Source organism: Schistocerca serialis, chromosome 5, assembly GCF_023864345.2.
Source record: "Schistocerca serialis cubense isolate TAMUIC-IGC-003099 chromosome 5, iqSchSeri2.2, whole genome shotgun sequence".
NCBI classification, from domain to species: Eukaryota; Metazoa; Arthropoda; class Insecta; order Orthoptera; family Acrididae; genus Schistocerca; species Schistocerca serialis.
In genome coordinates, this window is record NC_064642.1 from 57,958,943 (window position 1) to 57,983,693 (window position 24,751).

A 24,751-nucleotide genomic window follows, 5' to 3' on the forward strand; every position below is an offset into this window, starting at 1 on the left:
TGTACCTACACACATAACAAATGCTGGAGCAGCAGCACCTACCACACTTCATCTACAGGATTCAACAGCAGCAGAAGATGAAGCAACATCCACATCTCCACAGTCACCAGTTGCATTACAGTGCCTACAGCAGCAGCAGCAGCAGCAGCAGCAGCAGCATCAGTACCTACCACACTGCATCAGCAAGACTCAACAGCAGCATAAGAAGAAGCAACAACCACATCTCCACAATCACCAGATGCCACAACATTGCCTCCACACACCATAACAGCAATTCCATCAATTCCTGTAATAGCAGCCTCACCTACAATATGATCACAAGGAGGGAAGAGTAAGCATACATCAGTAGATGTGCTACCACTCCAAGTGAACAATTTTATAGTAAAATGCAACAAGAGGCAGAAATCCAAAAGATAAGCCTTGTAAAAGGATGAAAACCAATCACTATAATGTTAAATGTGTAAGCAATGAGAGTGTAGATCTTAAAATATGTTACCTTAAGATTCAAGGACTGAAAGATAAAGAACTTATCATAAATGAGTTTGGTATTGATAACAAGTATGATATTTTTTGTCTGAGTGAACACTGGGCTAATGAGAATGAACTTGCAGTTACCACATTTAACAACTTAAGTGTAGTAAATAGCTTCTGCAGGAAAGAGCACATTAGAGGTGGTGTGGCAATTTATACCAACCAGTCACTCAATTGCACAATAACCAAACTTGCCCTAATTCCTTGAGTGATGAACAGCACATTGAAGTTACAGGTATAATCATTAATAGTCATACGCTAATAGTAGTATCCATGTATACTATACATTGTATAGATCACCAAAGGGAAGCATTAACATATTTTTAGAAAAAATGGACATGCTACTGAGTGAATTAAGTAATATTAAATGGCTACACTATGATATTGCAATAGGAGGTGATCTGAATGCTGATTTTGATGTTACTAAATGTAAGAGTAGTGTTGCAGAACTGGAAAACTTACTAAGACAATACAATATACATCATGTCAATAAGAGGCCCACAAGAAACAAAGCATATTTAGATAACATCTGTGTAAACTTCAAGACCACTGAAAACACATGTGAAGCTGAAGTGTTCCCATTCTCAGACCATGACTCTGTATCTCTAAATTATGCAAGTAAAATTCCCCTCAATAGGAGCAATACAAACAGACCTGTCCCAACAGTTGTGATTACCAGACCTGTAACAGGATAAAATTAACACATTTCTTAATTCCCTTGCTGACAGAGACTGGTTTAGCCATTGTAGTGTTGATGGACATTACACATCAGGCAATGACCTGACAGCCAAAATAGTATTTATAGATTTTTTAATGCATTCTTGACCCTATTTAACCATAGTATTCCCATAAAGAAAATAAAAATAATGGACAGCAGCCATAAATTCAGCTCTCAAAACATACAAAATATGTGGTACACTAAACAGCTGACAGATCTAAAAAAACAACTTTTGTTACTGTACAACATATACAATTGTATGAAGTCTGACTATGCCAAATCAGCCTATGTGGAATGCAGGAATGAATACAAAAAAAGCCACCCTGCAAGTTAAAGAAACCTACAATGCCAACAGCATACATAATTCCACCAATAAATGCAAAACAGCTTGGAAAACAACTAAAAGTGCTGCCACAGGAGACAAAATTAATATCCCACCTCAAACACTCAATGAGTTTTTTATTAATTCAGTGAAAGAAATAGGAAATACAATTATCCATCAGAGTTACTCTCTCAAAATTGGGGTAGACAGTCGCTAAACACAAGCACGCTAACCTTCACTGAAGTATCGCCTAGATACTTTCGAAATTTTCCTGAATTTCTACACCCTTTAACGTGTTTTGGAGGCAACACAACTACCTAACCTTTGTACACATCATTGTTCACCAACCTAAGTTCAGCACAGGATCAACATAGCTCATCTCAAACCAACACTTTTTCGACTTTTTTCACACCTTCATCTCTCCCCATATATCGATAATTTGTATTATTTAGCATGTTAGATAGTGGCTTCAGAGGGTTTGCTGTGTCTGCTTGATCTTTAGGTTTCAGATAAGTCATTCCATGTGTAAGTGTATCAGGGAATGTGTATGGCTCTGCAATGTAACTGTTAAATAATTTATCTAAAAACAAAGATGATGTGACTTACCAAACAAAAGTGCTGGCAGGTCGATAGACACACAAACAAACACAAACATACACACAAAATTCAAGCTTTCGCAACAAACGGTTGCTTCATCAGCAAAGAGGGAAGGAGAGGGAAAGACATCATGTCTGCTTGTGTCTGTGTATGTGCAGATGGAGATATATATATATATATATATATGTGTGTGTGTGTGTGTGTGTGTGTGTGTGTGTGTGTGTGTGTGTGTGTGTGGGCGCGCGCGCGCGCGCGCGTGCGCGCGCGTGCGCGCGTGAGTGTATACCTGTCCTTTTTTCCCCCTAAGGTAAGTCTTTCCGCTCCCGGGATTGGAATGACTCCTTACCCTCTCCCTTAAAACCCACATCCTTTCGTCTTCCCTCTCCTTCCCTCTTTCCTGATGAAGCACCCGTTTGTTGCGAAAGCTTGAATTTTGTGTGTATGTTTGTGTTTGTTTGTGTGTCTATCGACCTGCCAGCACTTTCGTTTGGTAAGTCACATCATCTTTGTTTTTAGATATATTTTTCCCACGTGGAATGTTTCCCTCTATTATATTCATGTTAAATAATTTAGTTAGACGTGAATGTGTTGAGGTGAACTTCTTTAGCCAGAAATTTGCTATTTTATCTTTTCCAGGGGCTTTCCAATTGTGCGTAGAATTAATTGCTCGGGTGACTTGATGTTGCAAAATTATCACTTCAGGCATTTGTGGTCTCATCTTGTATGTGTCTGTTTCTGCTTGTACCCACCGAGTATGCCTGTTATGTTGTACCGGGTTTGACCATATGTTGCTCCAGAACTGTTCCATGTCTGTTATGTTTGGTGGATTGTCTATTTTAATGTGTGTGTTATCTACTGTCTGGTAAAATTTCTTTTGGTTTGTGTTGAATGTTTGGTTTTGTTTCCTTCTATTTTCATTTTTTTGGTATCATCTAAGTCGTTTGGCCAATGTTGGTAATCTCTGCTTCTTTTCATCTGATTGCTCTATCACTTCTTGTTGTGAGATTTTACCTAACCTTTTTCGTTTTTTGTCTGATATTTCATTCCTTATAAATTGTGTTAGCTGTCCGATGTCTTTTCTCAGTTTTTCTATTATGACCTGTAGCCTGTGTTGCCATGCTGGTTTTGTGGGTTTCTTCTGTGTGTTGGTTGGTTCTGATCTCTGCCTAGTGTGTATATTTAGTGTAGTGAGTGCTCCTATATAAACCAGTAGTTGTAACTCTTCCATAGTTGTATTTTCATTTATTTTGTTGTGTATGATTGTGTTGATAGTTGTTATTGTTGTTTCAACTTGTGCGTTATTTGGTGGTCTATGCAAGAATGGTCTAATGTCTGTATTTGTGTCTTTGTATTCTATATATGTCAGCTGAAATTTTTCTTCTATATCTAACATGTGTGTCAGTTCGTGTTCTATTTGTGCTTGTTCTGGTGGCTGTCTTAAGATTTCGTTTTCCTTTGATTGTTTAATTGATGCGTGTTGTTCTTTGTTTGTTTGCTCTGGGATGTTTGAGTCCATTACTGTATTTCTTCCTCTTCTGATTGCACATTATTTTGTTCCAGTATTTGTTGTACTTGTTTGATGTTTTCTAATTCTGATTGGGGTATCCTGTAATTTTTGATTATTACATGGATCTGATCAGCTAGTTGTTGTTCTGTTAAAATTTTAATTCTGGGTATCTGGTAATAAATGTTGTATATACTTGTGATCTGTGTCCAGTTATTATTATTATTATTATTATTATTATGCCTCACTGAAAGTGTGGGAACACCAGCATTCAAAAGGAAAAGATCAATCTCTGCAAAGAAGTTTTCAAAAGCTTTACTACAGCCAGTGGTCATAGTTCCATCCCACAAAGTGTTTCGGGCATTGAAATCACCCAGTATTACAAAGGGTTAAGTGAGCTGAGAAAACACTGCATACAACATGTTGTGGGACATTTCATCATTTGGAGGGAGATACACATTTCAGATGCTTAATTCCAGAGATATCGTCACATGAACGCCCACAGCCTAGAAAGTTGTGTTGAGTGGCATGTGTTTGCTGTAGACAGTCCAGAACATACAAGCAAACACCAGCCGATGTCCTTTCATAGTACATGTAGTTGTTAAAATGGCCCTGGCAGCTGTGGAGGGTAGGGGTCCACATTGCTAGGAGACAAGTTTCCTGGTGATGCAGAAAACAAGGGAAGTGCACAAAAGATGTCATAGCTCATCCAGGTGGTAGATGAAACTGCTACAGTTTCACTGGAGGATCACACTATCAGTATCCTGTGGGGGGCATGATTGGACCAAATGCCTCAGTGACACCTGCTGCTACTGGTTGTGAAGATACTTTATCAGTACCCATTTGCTCCAAATGAAGCTAAGTGGGGAGGTCTGGAGCCATAAGAGTAACCAGGAACACTGCCTCAGATACAGAGGCAGAACACATTGCGTCTGTCAACATGGGCTCAGAATCTTTCCCCTATTTAAAGACTACTTCTTATAATCAGATGATTTAGATTTCTGCAATTTATGGGACAGAAGAGGAACTCAAAGCTTTACGACCTGCAACCTGTGTCTGCTTCAACCACCATCTGGTGTCCAGTTGCAGATCAGCAAGGTCCTGGGAAGAGAGCATCTCGAGGGAACCCTTTCTGGTAAGTGGTGCTGGACGAGGGCATTGCTTCTCCGGCTGGAGGTGGGAAATAACATGCCTGGTGGATAGGGTGGAGAGGGAGTCAACACACACAAAGATGGTGTCAGGGAGGCAGTGTGAGGAGGACCCCCACCACTAGGGGAGTGGGTGTAGTCAGGCAGCTCTGAGGGCCAAACGCAGAAGATATGGGGTGTGGTGGCAGTCATTCAAGTGAACGATATCAACATAGCAGTAGTGTACATCATTATCATATGCACAGGATGCAGGCAATCATATTTCTTCTTGGCCTCTTGATATATGAGATGGTCAAGGGCCTTGGATTCCTGGATTTTTTGCATTTGAAAACAGTGCAATCTGGTGACACGGTGAATACTGCTCCCCACAGTTGACTCAGATGGAGGGAGGAGGGGGCACAGGAAGCGTTCATGAACAACTGATGGCCAAAATCCCTATAGAGTGGCCTGGCACTCCAGTGCAAAGACATGTGTCCAAATTGCATACATTTGTAGCACTGCATGGGAGGAGGAATATATGACTTGACATCACAGCTGCACACAACCACTCTGACCTTCTCAGGCAATGAGTCACCTTCAAAGGCCAAGATGTTGTCGTTTGGTCCTTGCTGGACACGATGGGCAAAATGCACATCTCGTCACTTCAAATTAGCATGCAACTCGTCATCAGTCTGTAAAAGGAGATCTCAGTGGAAAATGATGCCTCGTACCATGTCAGAGTTTTAGGGCAGATTATAGTTACAGGAATATCACCCAGCTTGTCACAGGAGAGCAGTGCCCATAAATGAGTTGAGGAGGCTGCTTTAAGCAGAACAGAGCCACTTTTCATTTTTGAAATCACTACCGCTTTCCCAAACCTGTCCTCAAGATATTCAATGAAGAACAAAGGTGTTGTATTCAAAAAGGAATTCCCACTCCAAATGGGAGCTGTCTCCTTTGGTGCCGCCTGGCCACAGTAATGCTTACCTGGCCAGTAGACTGTTGCCCTAAGTCCCCATGCCACAGCCATGGTGGACATGTGCTCCTTGGCTTGGAGTTTCCAGCTCAGGTATCAATGGTAAGATCTGTGAGTGGTCAGGGGTCTATAACAGTGCAATGTACTTGTTGCCACCCCCCCCCCCCTTCCAACAAGGGAATGGCTACTGTGCTAGGTTTCAGGTGTTGTACCATTGCAAGAAAAAAGGGTGCAAAGAGAGAAAAGCACGAAGGTGCTGGATGACCTAGTCTGCAAGATGAGTACTGCTGTAATGCTAACTCACTGTCCTGCCTTGTAGATGTGATGCGTCCTCATCTTTTGTCACACCTGCACATATCACAAACCATTTCTCCAAAACTTAGCTAATAATTAAATAAACTTTCTTCAAATTTCAAGAGCATCTTTCAACATTATAAAGGCCCAAGAGATGTGATATATCCTTTTATCAGAGGCTTAAGTATTATTTCGAGCTTAGAAATATTTCTATGTGCACTAGTTCAGGACCTGCTAATATTTTGAAACTCTGTATGCTTATGGACATTGACTCATGTTGTTGTTGTTGTTGTTGTGGTCTTCAGTCCTGAGGCTGGTTTGATGCAGCTCTCCATGCTACTCTATCCTGTGCAAGCTTCTTCATCTTCCAGTACCTACTGCAGCCTACATCCTTCTGAATCTGCTTAGTGTATTCATCTCTTGGTCTCCCTCTACAATTTTTACCCTCCACGCTGCCCTCCAATACTAAATTGGTGATCCCTCGATGTCTCAGAAAATGTCTTACCGACTGATCCCTTCTTCTAGTCAAGTTGTGCCACAAGCTCCTCTTCTCCCCAATTCTATTCAATACCTCCTCATTAGTTATGTGATCTACCCGTCTAATCTTCAGCATTCTTCTGTAGCACCACATTTCGAAAGTTTCTATTCTCTTCTTGTCTAAACTATTTATCGTCCACGTTTCACTTCCATACATGGCTACACTCCATACAAATACTTTCAGAAACGACTTCCTGACATTTAAATCTATACTCGATGTTAACAAATTTTTCTTCTTCAGAAACGCTTTCCTTGCCACTGCCAGCCTACATTTTATATCCTCTCTACTTCAACCATCATCAGTTATTTTGCTCCCCAAATAGCAAAACTCCTTTACTACTTTAAGTGTCTCATTTCCTAATCTAATTCCCTCAGCATCGCCCGACTTAATTCGACTACATTCCATTACCCTTGTTTTGCTTTTGTTGATGTTCATCTTATATCCTCCTTTCCAGACACTGTCCATTCCGTTCAACTGCTCTTCCAAGTCCTTTGCTGTCTCTGACAGAATTACAATGTCATCGGCGATCCTCAAGGTTTTTATTTCTTCTCCATGGATTTTAATACCTACTCCGAACTTTTCTTTTGTTTCCTTTATTGCTTGCTCAATATACAGATTGAATAACATCGGGGATAGGCTACAACCCTGCCTCACTCCCTTCCCAACCCCTGCTACCCCTCGACTCTTATAACTGCCATCTGCTTTCTGTACAAATTGTAAATAGCCTTTTGCTCCCTGTATTTTACCCCTGCCACCTTCAGAATTTGAAAGAGAGCATTCCAATCAACATTGTCAAAAGCTTTCTCTAAGTCTACAAAAATTAAACTTTTCACTCGAGGGAAGACTTGAACTGAGGACCTCTCGTCCTGCAGCTGCTCAAGCTAACCACGGGACCACGGCGCACTCATGGTTGGACTAAAACTGATCGAATATTTCAACTGCAATGAATTTGTTTCTGTATTAAGACTTGTACACACCAGCTGGACTTTAAGGTTTTGTTGCACTTTCAGTGACTTGATGCATGGCTCTGTGCTATTAGTTCACATTTGTTATGGTCTATGAATGCTCTGCTTGCACTTCAAAATTAATCATTTTGGTTTCTGGTATCTTAAGATTAGTAACAACCTATACGAGGCTGCCAATCGGAATAAATTTGAGAGAGATTCGAATAAACAAATAATCAAACTTTAATCCTTTGGTTGTAGACCACATTATTACCCTACGGGATATTATTCTTAATGCTTCCCTCCTTTAGTAATCACAACCCATATATTGCTTTGTTTAATTATTTCACTGTTTTGTCATCCCTAAAGTAAGGTGCCTCATGAATGATCCATGCTTCTATAAGGGGCCAGAGCAACAGTGCAGGAAGAAACACCTTTTGATCGGATGAGCCATATTCAAATCTAACTTGCACTCTGCTATTTATGTAGTGACAAACTGATGTTGACTCACAATTACTTAGTTGTTAGTGTTACTGAGCCCTTGTACAGTTGTAATGTCCCTCTACTCAGTCCGTCTGGAAAACTGAGTCATCATCTCCTCATGATTAATGAGATAATGAGCTCAGGAGAATGGCAAGATATTACTGGCATATATCTTGGCACATGATTTTCTAGTAGAAGCATTACACTGTGATCATGTATTGCGAAAGGGTGCTGTAGCTGTCCACTTTCAGTATTAACCACTACTTTGAGTTCTCTGTGTGATCTTTAATTGTGTAATTCAGTTACTTATGAAGTTTGTACTAGTTGCCTTTTCAAACATGCATTTAGGTATTCTTTTTTGATATCCTTGGACAATTTAATATATAATTTTACTACTTTTTTTTTTTTTTAGAAAACACTGTTTTCTGAGATTTTGTTTGTTTTATCCTTGGTAAATATAAGTTCAAACTGAATTTTGTTCCATGATTATGTATAGAACTATTAATGAAATACTTACTAACACTTTTCCTGATATGCGTAAGAGATTGATAGATATACTCTCTTGACACAGTAAGGATTCCCAGTTTTTAAAATAGTTAGTTTAGTTATTATTCATATGGTGGTTTGAACCACATCCCTGACAGAAGAAATACCTGAAAGTTTGGTTGATATAATAGGTCATAAAAGTTACCAAAATGGGCCATTAGTTTTTCCAAAATTGCAATGGAATTATTAATTATATTGTGATCATAATTATGTATTGGTGAAGTCACATCACACAGTAGCAGAATATTCAGCCAATATGACAAATATAATGAGTCCTAGCCATTAATGAAAGCTGAAATTGCCAGACTCTCTTAAATAAGGAAAAAGTAACAATTTTGCTGCATACATAAGGGTGTATAAGCTAAACTAACCATAAAAAGATTCCTGACCATTTCATGCAAATATATCAAGTGGCTGTGATGGTACATTACGCAGAGAACTAGACTCCAGCCCTGGAGGCCTCAGGTACAATCCCTGGTAGGAGTGGGAAATTTTCATCATTCCAGTCCCTCCATGACAGCCACAGGTCCATTTGGCCTGCTATCAGATGAGTACAGGGGCTCTCTCCTGGGGGTAAATGGAGACCAGGACAATTGGACCACCACCATCCCCCTGCTAGTGATGTGGTGAAGAAAGGCCATACTATGCCTACAGCCACCCAATAGCCCACTCACAGGCTTGTGCCGCGGACTTTACCTTTACTTTACTTATATAGACAAAATAATGTCTCAAAAAGCAGTCACAACAAGAACAGATGATATTATGCGATGTATCTAGCTATTTCCCAATAGTTGAGTGAACTAGCTTACTAGCAGCCACAGGAGACACTGCAGTGCACTAATACTGTGTTGATGGATTACAAGGGGCACCACCTCCAGCAATTCTGACAGCACTTTTGAATGTTAATTGTATAGATACAGCCTTTAAGCTCAGGGGGAATCTTGTTAAGGTTGATCAAACAATTGTGTATGACACCAGTCCACACACAAAGTTATTGAGAACTTTCATAATGGCCTTGTTCTCAGGTGGCATGAGGATTTTTGTCTCCCCCCCAATTATGAGTGTTAAACACAAAAGGCTACATGATATCATCTCCATGAACAAAACATAGCATAGTTCTGTTGAACAAAACACAGCATTCGAAATTTATTCACTGACAGTGAGTTCTTTGACATCAGCAGTAGTTGGTAGTTTATTGTCACCTCAACCACTTGAGCCAGCCATGCACGCTGCCCAAATATCCATATGTCACACTATCTATATCCTTATGTCATAGCCCCTACATTCATCACCTAATACTCGCCAACATTATTAATTGGGTTCCCTTTACAAGTGCTACCCGCTATCTATCAAAGTAATCAAATATGGTACATTGTTTATTAGTTATTCTTCTGTGGTTTAACTTAAATATTCTACATATTTAATTGTTGAAAAATAATCAAAATGTGTACAAGGGATTGTCAAACATCGTCCTCAGTTCAGAAATCTACTTCCAAGAAACAATATTGAATCCATTACCGAGACTCTCTGTGGAAAAGAGTGGCACTTCTTGATAGATTCCAGTGAAATTAGTCACACATCACTTCTTTTTCTGCACAATGGGAAAAAATTCCTTTTTATCCCTTTGCTCACAAAGTTAATCTGAAGGAGATATGTGAAGACTTTAAAATGCTTCTCACACTTTCACAGTATGAGAAATAAAACTGACATGAATAGGGAAATCTCAAGGTCATTGAAATTCTTCTCGGCGTGTACCTTGGGTACACAAAGCAGTACAGATTTTTACATGAGTGGGACTTATATATTCTCTCTACATTTCAGCCTTCCTTTCTTTGCTCAGCAGTCTTGCCATCTGAGCCCTTGATATTCATACAAGTGCTCCTTGGTGCTACAAGGGTCTTTCCAATCCTACAGGCTACATCTATCTTTCCTTTAGTCATACATGCACTTGAAACCTTACATTTCTCATCCCAGCACTCCTGGGTTGCAATTTTGCACTTCTTGTCAATCTCATGTTTTAAATGTCTGTATTCCCTTTAGCCCACTTCATAGGCCGTATTTTTAAACTTTCTTGTTTCATCAGTTAGATTCAATGCTTGTGAGTTATCCATTATCACATACCCCAAACCTCATCATGCTTGAAGGGGGAAACGAAATGGCACTATGGTTGGCCCGATAGGTCAAACGGATATCAACTGCGTTTTTTAAAATAGGAACCCCCATTTTTTATTACATATTCATGTAGTACGTAAATAAATATGAATGTTTTAGTTGGACCACGTTTTTTGCTTTGTGATAGATGGCGCTGTAATAGTCACAAACGTATAAGTGCGTGGTATCACGTAGCATTCCGCCAGTGCGGATAGTATTTGCTTCATGATACATTACCCGTGTTAAAATGGACCGTTTACCAATTGCAGAAAAGGTCGATATCGTGTTGATGTATGGATATTGTGATCAAAATGCCCAGCGGGTGTGTGCTATGTATGTTGCTTGGTATCCTGGACGTCATCATCCTAGTGTATGGACCGTTCGCCGGATAGTAACGTTATTTAAGGAAACAGGAAGTGTTTAGCCACATGTGAAATGTCAACCATGACCTGCAGCAAATGATGGTGCCCAAGTAGGTGTTTTAGCTGCTGTCGTGACTCATCCGCACATCGGTAGCAGACAAATTGTGCGAGAATCAGGAATCTCAAAAACGTTGGTGTTGAGAATGCTACATCAACATCGATTGCAACTGTACCATATTTCTATGCACCAGGAACTGCATGGCTACAACTTTGAGCGTCGTGTACAGTTCTGTCCAGAAATTACAGGATGACAACAGATTTTTTGCATGCATTCTATTTAGCGACGAAGCGTCATTCACCAACAGCGGTAACATAAAGTGGCATAACATGCACTATTAGGCAACGGAAAATCCACGATGGCTATGACAAGTGGAATATCAGCGACCTTGGCGGGTTAATGTATGGTGCGGCATTATGAGAGGAAAGATAATTGGCCCCCATTTTATCGATGGCTATCTAAATGGTGCAATGTATGCTGATTTCCCACATAATGTTCTACCAATATTACTACAAGATGTTTCACTGCATGACAGAATGGCGATGTACTTCCAACACGGTAGATGTCTGGCACATAGCTCAGTTGAAGCGGTATTGAATAGCATATTTCATGACAGGTGGATTGATCGTCGAAGCACCATACTATGGCCCACACGCTCTCAGGCTCTGATGCCCCCGGATTTCTTTCAGTGGGGAAAGTTGAAGGATATTTGCTGTCGTGATCCACTGACAAAGCCTGACAACATGCGTTAGCGCATTGTCAATGCAAGTGCAAACATTACGGAAGGTGAACTATTCGCTGTTGAGAGGAATGTCGTTACACATATTGCCAAATGCATTGAGGTTGACGGACATCATTTTGAGCATTTATTGCATTAATGTGGTATATACAGGTAATCATGCTGTAACAGCATGTGTTCTCAGAAATGATAAATTCACAAAGGTACATGTATCACATTGGAACAACCGAAATAAAATGTTCAAACATACCTACGTTCTGTATTTTAATTTAAAAAACCTACCTGTTACCAACTGTTCATCTAAAATTGTGAGCCATATGTTTTTGACTATTACAGTGCTACCTATCACAAAGCAAAAAAATGATCCAACTAAAACATTCATATTTCTTTACGTGCTACATGAATATGTAATAAAAAATGAGGGTTCCTATTTTAAAAAAACGCAGTTGATATCCATTTGACCTATGGCAGCGCCATCTAGCAGGCCAACCATAGCGCCATCTGGTTTCCTCCTTCCAGCTCAATGAGTCTCCTTCTTTGTAGTTTTTTCGTTTGATGCTTATTTTGTGAGGTATTTGGCCCGGTCACTATCAATGGACCACCCTGAATATACTTCAGCCACCTAGAGTTTACTCTCATAGGCACAGCAAAGACATTATCAGGCTAATTACAATGTACAGACACGCTTTAGTGCAGCCAGTCATTCTTCACAAAGTCTATGTACGACAAACAGGAAGAAACCTAAACAAGTGGTAAAATGCTTGAAAGCAAATGTTTTTTGAGAAGCTTTAATTTTAGATATAACAAAAAAAGAAGATATTAACTCTCAGTGGCAAAGAGAGAAAAGGGGAGAAGATGAGAGGTGAAGGTGGGGGGAGGAGTGAGGGGGGAGGGGGAAGGGGGAGGGGGGCGGGGGGAGGGGGAGGGGGGCAGGGGGAGGGGGAGGAGGAAGAGCAGGAGAGCAAGAGAAGGGGATCAATAAATCTGCTATTTATCCATACTTGGTGCTTTGTTTTACTATAAAGAAAATTGTTTGCATTTCAGGCTACTGATCTTGAATGTTAATTACTGCAGATCAACTGTTACATTAGCTTACCACATCACAAAATACGGGCAATGCAACAGCTTCAAAAGACTTCACATTAACAATATACTGGCCAACACAGTATTCAGGATGGCTTCTCTCAATCTGCTTGCCTCTGTAAAAAAAAAAAAAAGTATTATTTAAATAGTGGATGATGACTAGAAAGAGAATGTTACAGAAATTACAAACGATAAGTTGATAAAAAGAAAAGCTGGAAAAAAATGACAAAATGTGAATGAAAACATTCAGTTTTTTTGTACCAAATGGATGAAAGTGGAATATCTTAGCAGCTTCAGGGAATAAACAAATTTCAACTCAAACATTTCTCTTGTTATAACATAAAGTCCCTTGTTGTGCTTACATCATATATATAAAAAAAACCTGTGATCCTTGAGGCATAACAGATCCAGAAATCAAAAGAAAATTGGTACTCTTGGTTTAATGTTACTTTTTACTATTGTGTTAGTAGCTGTTTGTAAGCTGTTTTACTAACATTGGTAACCAAAGTTGTTATGATGACACTGTGGTCACTAATCCTTGTCTCTATACTTATGCCATCAATTAGGTCAGGCCTGTTTGTAGCTACAAGGCCTAAAATATTTCCATTGCATGTGGTCTGTGGAACTAGATGTCCACGACAGTTTTCAGAAAATGAGTTCAAAAGATATTTGCAAGACTGACTGTCTGTACCCCTGCAATGAATCCATAAACAACCCACATGAAGTTTATATGAGAAACTGAAACTAAATAAGCAACTAACACATTGACTGCTGTCAAGTGAGTGGAAGCTGGTGTGAATGGGTATGTAGGGAGAGCTACTGAGAAACACATACAAGAAACACCAAAGATACCTTATGAACTATACTCTTCCATTGATACCATCTCTATTCTTCCACTAATACCACCTCTATTTGAAGTATAAGATCTGCCACTATTCCCCCAACTAAATGACTGGTATGCCGGTGGCAGGTCAAGTGGCAAAGTAAAAGAGAGGCAGAGATCAGGTAGAACACAGGGTACTACATACAACCACACATCTAACAGGTTTGAGGCAGTCTCTCTTACTGAAATTTGTAATATATCACCCTCCCCCAACCCCAACAACATAACCCTTTATGTTTAATTTTGTGTAGCATTTTTATCTTAAGTTTCGCGTCTGGTATCTTTCACTATCAATTAGGTGCTAACTCAAGAAAATTCATCCCTGCAGCTGTTTCATTTTCAGTTCTCTTCAAATAAATAAAAAAAAGCAGATGCATATATAACCTGCCTTTTTCTGGCAAATGTATAACTAAATGAATGGGAAGAGAGGAACACTCACATTTGTGTTACATAAACAGGGATTTACAAGTTGTCTTGATATGGACTATGTTAATTACCAAGCTATTCAATTATTTTATATTTGTGTTAAAATAAGGGTGCTGAAAGAGTGTTATCCAACTAAACAATGACAAAATTTCACCTGCCAGTCATGTCTACATCTGAATCTACTTCTATATATACATACATACTCTGCAACCCACTGTGCAGCATGTGGTTGAGGGCAGTCTGTTCCACTACTAGTCTTTTCCCCCTTCTGTTCCACTAACAAATAGAGGAAGGGAAAAAGAACTATCTACATGCCTCCATACAAGCCCTAATCTCTCCAATCTTATCTTCGCGGCCATTACATAAAATGTATGTTGGCGGCTGTAGAATCATTCAGTAATCAGCCTCAAATGCCAGTTCTCTACATTTGCTCAACAGCACTCCTCAAAAAGAGACTTACACTCCCTCCAGTGATTCCCAATTGATACGAAGATGGTATCTGTTCTTTCGGACATGTCCGAAAGAACAGATACCATCGGTGACCATGCAGTGCTCTAGAATGAAATGGTAATTAAATCAAGACCCTACACTGCTGACAGGCATTGATATACATCAATGGGGACAGTTGAAAATATGTGCCCTGACTGGGACTCAAACCTGGGATCTCCTGCTTACATAGCAGACGCTCTATCCATCTGAGCCACTGAGGGCACAGAGTATAGTGTGACTGCAGGGACGTATCCCTTGCACGCTCCCCATGAGACCCTCATTCCCAACTTAATGTCCACTCTTACGGGACTCGGTAAGATTGTCTGTGGTGAGTAATGAGTGTAATGGGCAGGGGCACTAGGAATGTAGTGTGTGGACATTAAGTTGGGAATGTGGGTCTCAAGCGGAGTTTGCAAGGGATAAGTCCCTGCAGTCGCACTATACTTTGTGCCCTTGGTGGCTCAGATGGATAGAGCATCTGCTGCCTATCCTGTCTGTCAAATCATTTACGTATATAGAGAATGACAGCAGTCCTATCACATTTCCCTGGGGCATCCTGAATATACCCTTCTCTAATGAATACCTGCCATCAAGGGGACATACTGGGTTATGTTACTTAAGAAGTCTTCGAGCCACTGACATATCAGGGAACCTATTCCATATGATTGTACCTGCGTTAACAGTCTGTAGTTGTACACTGTGTCAAATGCTTTCCGGAAATCTAGAAATATAGAATCTGCTTATTGTCCTTCATCCATAGCTCACAGGATTTCTAAAACTGTGATGATTTGTGAACAGAAGCTTTTATGTCTCAAGGAAATTTATTATATTCAAACTAGGAATATGTTCAAAGATTGTGCAATAAATGAGTGTTAAGGACATTGGTCTGCAATTTTGTGGATCTGTTCATTTACCCTTCTCACATACAGGAGTCACCTGCACTTTTTTCTAGTCACCTGGGACTTTTCACTGCACAAGATAGTTGCGATAAATGCAAGCTAAGTAAGGGGCCAATGCTGTAGAGTAATCTTTGTAAAACTGAACTGAGTTTCCATCAGGACCTGGTGACTTATTTGGTTTCAACTCTTTCAGTTGTTTCTCTACACCGGGGATCCTTATTACGGGGATCCTTATTACTATGTCCTCCATACAAGAGTCTGTGTGATAGTCAAATGATGGTTTGTTTGTATGATTCTCCTGCATGAACGTTTTCATAAATGCAAAATTTTGACGTCTTCTACGGCACACCAGACTGGTCGATGAGTGACTGGATAGAAGTCTTAGACCCACTTAGCAATTTTATGTAGGACCAGAATTTCTCAGGTTCTCAGCAAGATCTATTGCTATGGTATGATGGCAGTAGTTGTCGCAAGCCTTGTGTGTTGATCTTTTTCAGAAGCACAAATTTCTATTAACTTTAGCCTGTAGTCATTTGCGAATTCTCTCTTGAATTGAGGGTGTAACAGTCTTTGCTGCCTCAGGATTTTTCAAATTTAGTTGTTAACCCACAATGGGTCTTTTCTGTCCTTAATCCACTTACTCGGCACATACTTCTTCAGAGTGTGGTTTACAATCCATTTAAACTTTTCCTATAATTCCTCCGTGTCTATCATGCTCGAACTAAATGATGTCAGTTCATTGTCTAAGTGTGATGCTAACAAGTGTCTATTCCCTCTCCCTCGCAGAAATACTCTTCTAGCCTTCTTGAGTGTTTTACTAACTTTAGTAACAAAAGTTGCTATGATGATATCACGGTCACTAATCCTTGTCTCTATACTTATGCCGTCAATTAGGTCAGGCCTGTTTGTAGCTACAAGGCCTAAAATATTTCCATTGCATGTGGTCTGTGGCACTAGATGTCCAAGACAATTTTCAGAAAACGAGTTCAAAAGATCTTTGCAAGACTATCTGTCTGTACCCCTGCAATGAATCCATACACAACCCACATGAAGTTTATACAAGAAACTGAAACTAAATAAGGGTGATGCGGTTTGTCTGTTGGGCACCATGCTGTGTCCTGCACTGGGGAACTACATGTAAAATGGTAGGGGTCTGTTAATCATTGGCAGTTCAAATATATGGTGAAAAGTGCAGCTCTTTAAGGAAATAGCAACAAGGGATAAGAATGAGAGTCCTTAAGAACCTTCAAACTGGCTCACACACTATACATCACAGGCTGCTACCCAACTAGAACACTGTACAATATGCCAAGGTATGTTGTATTAGTCAAATGTCTGTCCAGTCCAGATAATGAAAGCTGTAAGAGGTCCCAAAGTATCTGTATAAGATCCAAAGAAATGTTACCTACATAATTTATTATTTACTTATTTATTTTTGAGTTCCATGGATCCTTGATGTGAATGTATCACTAAGAAGCACAATATGTCAGATTATTACAGTAATAACCAAACTGGCACATAAATGGTTATCAGGCTAACAGTCTAATTGTATGTGAACAGATACAGGAGATTCAAGTGTTCAAGAGACAATAGTTACACAAACAAATTATAAAGCTTACACTCTGATTCACATAGAAATCATTCTGTAAACAGTTGATATACCAGTGCTACCAAGTCAGTTATTATGAGAATGCTTAAAATTAAGCACATTTCACTAATTATTACACACTGTCATAAAATTTCTGTAAACAACAGAAGGAACTATTCAAAAGATAATGTATAACTGTTTTTTGAATTTACTCATATCCCCAATGACTGATTTAACATGAACTGGGAGATTACTGCATACGTTTATGGTTGAATAATGTACTCCTCTCTGCACCATGATGAGACATTTTATTTCTTCTTTGTCAATATCATATTTACCTCTTGTATCATGATCATGATATTCATTGTTTGATTTGTAGGCGAGTCTAGTGGTCAAATGCCGAACCATTTGTGACAAGGTGCCAGAGTCTGAAGCACACCTACAGAGCGGTGGAGCTCACATAATTCTAGGTGCAAAAATGTGGATACAACCCAAAATTAATAGCAGCCACATGTTTGAGATAAATGTAAATGTAGATTGAAAGGTTATGCTAATGGTGAATTGAGGTGGTGTGTGTGTCACAGTAAACAAGAGACTCAAATCTACAGAGATAGTAATGGAAGCCGTAAGTGAGATTGCTTGGGGAAGACTCAGTATCAAGGGCAATCATAAACAGAGAAGACCTCAGCACACCAGTACATATCTTCATAATCATAATGTAATTATCTGAGCAGTCTTAAATCATCAAACAATCCAGTGCAATAGCAATAGTTCTGTCAGCAGTGTGCATGATAAGGCATCCAGTGAAACAACATTAAATGCTTTTTCTGGAAACAATTTTGAACAGATAGCCCAAATTCCACTCGTGATGTAAGTATATTAGATCTACTGGTAACAAAAACACCTAATCTCTTTGAAGATGTCCACATCAAAACTTTTATCAGTGACCACAAGACACGTGTGGCAATAATTACCAAACAGTAACTAACACAAGTAGGAAGATTTACATATTCAGTAAACCAGGAAAAGAGGCAGTAGTGTTGTACCTCATGAAGGAATTCAAAACATTTAATTCAGGTTGAAGGCAGTAGCATTTAGTGGCCCTGTGGCTCAGTATTAGAAGGCTAGTTGATCAAGCACTACATAGATACCTACAGTCTTTGGGATAAAACCTAGCTACCTGCCAGCTGGTCATCACTGCAAAGACAAAGTCCAAGTTATTCACATGAGGCAACAATAAAACTGGCCACCTCTCAGAATCCTACAGTGGGCCATCAGCAAGAACTGGCACATATTTAAGAATTCAGTAATTTCTAGAGAAAGTATACCTTTTGTTTTAGCTGTTCAGGTGCTACAGTTGCTCGTGGTCTAGGGTTTACACAACACTGTATAAATGTAAAATGGAGAGTCCAAGGCCATTTCTTCTTTTATTTTTTTAAAACTGAATTATATATGTCTACTAAAAGTATTTGTCTGAAGGAAGTTCAAAGATAATTTGCTTCACTTTCTAACTTATCAATAATAGCAAAACTTTCCGAAACTAGTTACAGTTACAGTTATGATCTCTGCTTGAGATTTTCCTCTTCATACAGTTGCCACTGACTACTGGCAGCCTGATGCCAGGCGACACTCACTCAAATGATTGAAGGCACTACACCTTGCACGTATGGTCTACAGCACACATTCCTGGACTTGCATTGGCAAACACGAAATTATTTACTGTTACAGCTCAGTTTATAGTGTGAATTATTTTAATAAATTGTGCTAGCACCATGCAGAAACAACCACCACTGAAGCAGAGTAAGACATGGGAAACAATGAAGTACGTTATTTAACACTGTGGGCAAATGATGATGATGATGATGATGATGACCAAAGAAGGGAAAGCAGAAAGGTGGGAGGAGTATATAGAGGGTCTATACAAGTGCGATGTACTTGAGGGCAATATTATGGAAATGGAAGAGGATGTAGATGAAGATGAAATGGTAGATATGATACTGCGTGAAGAATTTGACAGAGCACTGAAAGACCTAAGTCAAAACAAGGCCCCAGGAGTAGACAACATTCCATTAGAGCTACTGATAGCCTTGGGAAAGCCAGTCATGACAAAAACTCCTCCATCTGGTGAGCAAGATGTATGAGACAGGCAAAATACCCGCAGACTTCAAGAAGAATGTAATAATTTCAATCCCAAAGAAAGCAGGTGTTGACAGCTGTGAAAATTACCTATCAGTTTAATAAGTCACGGTTGCAAAGTACTAAATGAATTCTTTACAGACGAATGAAAAAACTGGTAAACGCCGACCTCGTGGAAGATCAGTTTGGATTCCATAGAAATGTTGGAACACACGAGGCAACACTGACCCTGACTGATTTTCGAAGATAGGTTAAGGAAAGGCAAACCTATGTTTCTAGCATTTGTAGACTTAGAGAAAGCTTTTGACAATGTTGACTGGAATACTCTCTATCAGATTCTGAAGGTGGCAGGGGTAAAATACAGAGAGCGAAAGGCTATTTACAAAAATGTTCAAATGTGTGTGAAATCTTATGGGACTTAACTGCTAAGGTCATCAGTCCCTAAGCTTACATACTACTTAACCTAAATTATCCTGAGGACAAACACACACACTCATGCCCAAGGGAGGACTCGAACCTCTGCCGGGCTCAGCCGCACAGTCCATGACTGCAGCGCCTTAGACTGCTCAGCTAATCCTGCGTGGCGGCCATTTACAATTTGTGCAAAAACCAGATGGCAATAATAAGAGTTGAGGGGCATGAAAAGGAAGCAGTGGTTGAGAAGGGAGTGGGACAGTGTTGTAGCCTGTCCCTGATGTTATTCAATCTGTATATTGAGCAAGAAGTAAAGAAAACACAAAAGAAAAATTTGGAGTAGGAATTAAAATCCACGGAGAAGAAATAAAAACTTTAAGGTTTGCTGACAACATTGTAATTCTGTCAGAGACAGCAAAAGACCTGGAAGATGAGCTGAACGGAATTGACAGTTTCTTGAAAGGAGGATATAAGATGGACATCAATAAAAGCAAAACAAGGATAATGGAATGTAGTCAAATTAAATCGGCAGATGCTGAGGGAATTAGATTAGCAAATGAGACATTTAAAGTAGTAAATGAGGTTTGTTATTTGGAGAGCAAATAACTGATGATGGTCGGAGCAGAGAAGATGCAAAACATAGACTTGCTACGGCAAGGAAAGTGTTTCTGACAGAGAGAAATTTGTGAACATTGAGTATATAATTAAGTCAGGAAGTCTCTTCTGAAAGTATTTGTATGGAATGTAGCCATGTATGGAAATTAAACATGGACAATAAACTGTTTAGACAAGAAGAGAATAGAAGCTTTTGAAATGTGGTGCTACAGAAGAATGCTCAAGATTAGATGGGTAGACCACGTAACTAAAGAGGAGGTATTGGATAGAATTGGGGAGAAGAATAATTTGTGGCACAGCTTGACAAGAAGAAGGGATTGGTTGGTAGGACACATTCTGAGGCATCAAGGGATCACCAATTTAGTACTGGAGGGAAGCGTGGAGGGTAAAAATCTTAGGGAGACACCAAGAGATGAATACACTAAGCAGATTCAGAAGGATGTAAGTTGCAGTAGTTATTCGGAGATGAAGAGGCTTGCGCAGGATAGAGTAGCATGGAGAGCTCCATCAAACCAGTCTCTAAACTTAAGACCACCACCACCACCACCACCACCACCACCACAACAACAACAACAACAACAATAATAATGTAGCAGGTTGCCACATAACTTTACAGTGTTCCTGTTCGATGTGCTGGCATGCAGGTTGCAATAAATGTATGTTCAATTATCATATTTCATTTCAAGATCCAGTATTATTCTTGCAGTGATGTACTGGATGTTGTGTGTATGAAGGTTAGGAGGATTGTTGTTTGTGTGTTAGAAAACAGAGTGTCTCATGGAAAATGTATCACATGTGACATCTTGATCACTTTGGATTTAATAGAGGTGTGAAAGCAGCAGGGGTAGCTCGAAATAATTTTGCCATGTATAGGGCAACTGCCATAGAAGAAATCATGGCAAACTGGTTTGTTTTCTGTTACAACGGTAGAATGAGGTGTCACTGAATGATAGTAACATGCTTAGAACAGTAATAGTAGGAAAGAGATTGCTAGAATGGAAATAGTTATCAATGTATGCCATCTGAATGAAATTGTGGTTTCATGAAATTACTAGTCTGACAACACGGGAAATACACTGACCAGCCAAACAATTATGGACACTTGTTTAGTAGCATGCTTATCCACCTTTGGAACACAATACACCAGCAATTCCATGTGGCATGGATTCAACAAGTTCTTGGTTTTCAGAACGTTAAGTCTAAAAGTCTACACACAGGTTACACTATTCAGTAAATTACGGTTCAGTGGTGTGTGAGCACAGAGCTGGTGCCTGATGGTGTCCCAGTTGTGTCAATTACTTTCAGATCAGGCGAATTTGGAGACCACGATGTCAACATGAGTTCACCATAATGCCCCTCAAACCACTGTAGCAGGATTCCAGCCTTGTGACGTGGATACTTATCCTTCTATGAGATGCCATCATTGTTACTGGAGAAGACATTGAGCAGGAGGGATGCAGGTAGACCAGAATGTTGTTCTTGTGGTCAATAGATGTCAGGGTGTCTTTAGTTGCTACCACAGGACACATGGAAGCTCAGATGAATGTCCTGCATATTACAATACTACCCCCACCAGCCTGTGTCAATGGTGCAGAAAGTGTTTCGGACAGTCATTCATCTGGATGATAGCATATGTGGACACAAATGACATGGCGTATCAATAAATATGATCCATCCAATCAGGCATCCTGTTTCCATTGATCCACACACCTCCTCAATGTCCCTTGTCCACTGCAATTGTAACTGGCAATGTTGTCGGCTCAACATGGGGACATGCAGTGTAATGCCGGAGATGCATATCCTCCTATTTCCATCTATTGTACTATAAATTTTTTCCTCATTTTGTTACCTGAAGATATGACATTTCTGTGTCTTTATATATTCTAATTGTTTTACAATATATACACACCAAACGAAAGCGTTGGTATGTTGATAGAGACACTAACAAACACAAACACACACACAAAATTCAAGCTTTCACAACCAACAGTTGCTTCATCAGGAAAGAGGGAAGGAGAGGGAAAGACGAAAGGATGTGGGTTTTAAGGGAGCGAGTAAGGAGTCATTCCAATCCCGGGAGCGGAAAGACTTACCTTAGTGGGAAACACACACATATATCCATCTGCACATATACAGACACAAGCAGACATATGTAAAGGCAAAGAGTTTGGGCAGAGATATCAGTCGAGGCGGAAGTACAGAGGCAAAGATGTTGAATGACAGGTGAGGTATGAGCAGCGGAAACTTGAAATTAGCGGAGGTTGAGGCCTGGTGGGTAACGGGAATAGAGGATATATTGAAGGGCAAGTTCCCATCTCCGGAGTTCTGATAGGTTGGTGTTAGTGGGAAGTATCCAGATAACCCAGACGGTGTAACACTGTGCCAAGATGTGCTGGCCGTGTACCAAAGCATGTTTAGCCACAGGGTGATCCTCATTACCAACAAACACTGTCTACCTGTGACCATTCATGCGAATGGACAGTTTGTTGCTGGTCATTCCCACATAGAAGGCTTCACAGTGTAGGCAGGTCAGCTGGGAAATCACGTGGGTGCTTTCACACGTGGATCTGCCTTTGATCGTGTACACCTTTTGGGTTACAGGACTGGAGTAAGTGGTGGTGGTGGGAGGGTGCATGGGACAGGTTTTACACCGGGGGCAGTTACAAGGGTAGGAGTCAGAGGGTAGGGAAGGTCGTTTGGGGATTTCATAGGGATGAACCAAGAGATTACTAAGGTTAGGTGGACAGTGGAAAGACAATCTTGGTGGAGTGGGGAGAATTTCATGAAGGATGGATCTCATTTCAGGGCAGGATTTGAGGAAGTAGTATCCCTGCTGGAGAGCCACATTCAGAGTCTGATCCAGTCCCGGAAAGTATCCTGTCACAAGTGGGGCACTTTTGTGGTTCTTCTGTGGGAGGTTCTGGGTTTGAGGAAGTGGCTCTGATTAATTGCTTCTGTACTAGGTCAGGAGGGTACTTGCGGGATGCGAAAGCTGTTCTCAGGTTGTTGGTGTCATGGTTCAGGGATTCAGGACTGGAGCAGATTCGTTTGCCATGAAGAGCTAGGCTGTAGGAAAGGGACCGTTTGATGTGGAATGGGTGGCAGCTGTCATAATGGAGGTACTGTTGCTTGTTGGTGGGTTTGATGTGGACGGACGTGTGAAGCTGGCCATTGGACAGATGGAGGTGAACGTCAAGGAGTAGGACGAGGTGAATCTGATGGAACCAAAGGAGTTGAGGTTGGAGAGGAAATTCTGGAGTTCTTCTTCACTGTGAGTCCAGATCATGAAGATGTCATCAATAAATCTGTACCAAACTTTAGGTTGGCAGGCCTGGGTAACCAAGAAGGCTTCCTCTACGCGACCCATAAATAGGTTGGCATACAAGGGGGCCATCCTGGTACCCATGGCTGTTCTCTTTAATTGTCGGTATGTCTGGCCATCGAAAGTGAAGAAGTTGTGAGTCAGGATGAAGCTGGCTAAGGTAATGAGGAAAGAGGTTTTAGGTAGGGTGGCAGGTGGTCGGTGTGAAAGGAAGTGCTCCATCACAGCGAGGCCCGGAATATTTGTGTATAAGGAAGTGGCACCAGCAACAAACTGTCCATTCGCATGAACGGACACAGGCAGACAGTGTTTGTTGGTAATGAGGATCACCCTGTGGCTAAACACGCCTTGGTGCACGGCCAGCACATCTTGGCACAGTGTTACACTGTCTGGTTAATCTGGATACTTCCCACTAACACCAACCTATCAGAACTCCGGAGATGGGAACTTGCCCTTCAGTATATCCTCACTTCTCGTTATCCGCCAGGCCTCAACCTCCGCTAATTTCAAGTTGCCGCCACTCATACCTCACCTGTCTTTCAACAACATCTTTGCCTCTTTACTTCCGCCTCGACTGACATCTCTGCCCAAACTCTTTGCCTTTACAAATGTCTGCTTATGTCTGTGTACGTGCGGATGGATGTGTGTGTGTGTGTGTGTGTGTGTGTGTGTGTGTGTGTGTGTATACCTGTGCTTTTTTCCCCCTAAGGTAAGTCTTTCCACTCCTGGGATTCCTATGACTCCTTACCCTCTCCCTTAAAACCCACATCCTTTCGTCTTTCCCTCTCCTTCCCTCTTTCCTGATGAAGCAACCGTTGGTTGCGAAAGCTGGAATTTTGTGTGTATGTTTGTGTGTCTATCGACCTGCCAGCGCTTTTGTTTGGTAAGTCACATAATCTTTGTTTTTAGATATATTTTTCCCACGTGGAATGTTTCCCTCTATTTTTATATATATATATATATATATATATATATATATATATATATATATATATATATATTTGTT

General features: G+C 40.3%; 1 protein-coding gene across 1 annotated transcript in view; it reads right to left on the minus strand.

The window, feature by feature from the left end:
• The window catches only part of LOC126480996 (cancer-related nucleoside-triphosphatase homolog), a 73,443-nt gene that overhangs the window by 15,959 nt on the left and 32,733 nt on the right, over positions 1–24,751 (minus strand). The window contains exon 3 of the mRNA XM_050104442.1: positions 12,987–13,089. Coding sequence (XP_049960399.1) covers positions 12,987–13,089 — 103 coding nt within the window. The remainder of the gene's footprint in view (positions 1–12,986; positions 13,090–24,751) is intronic.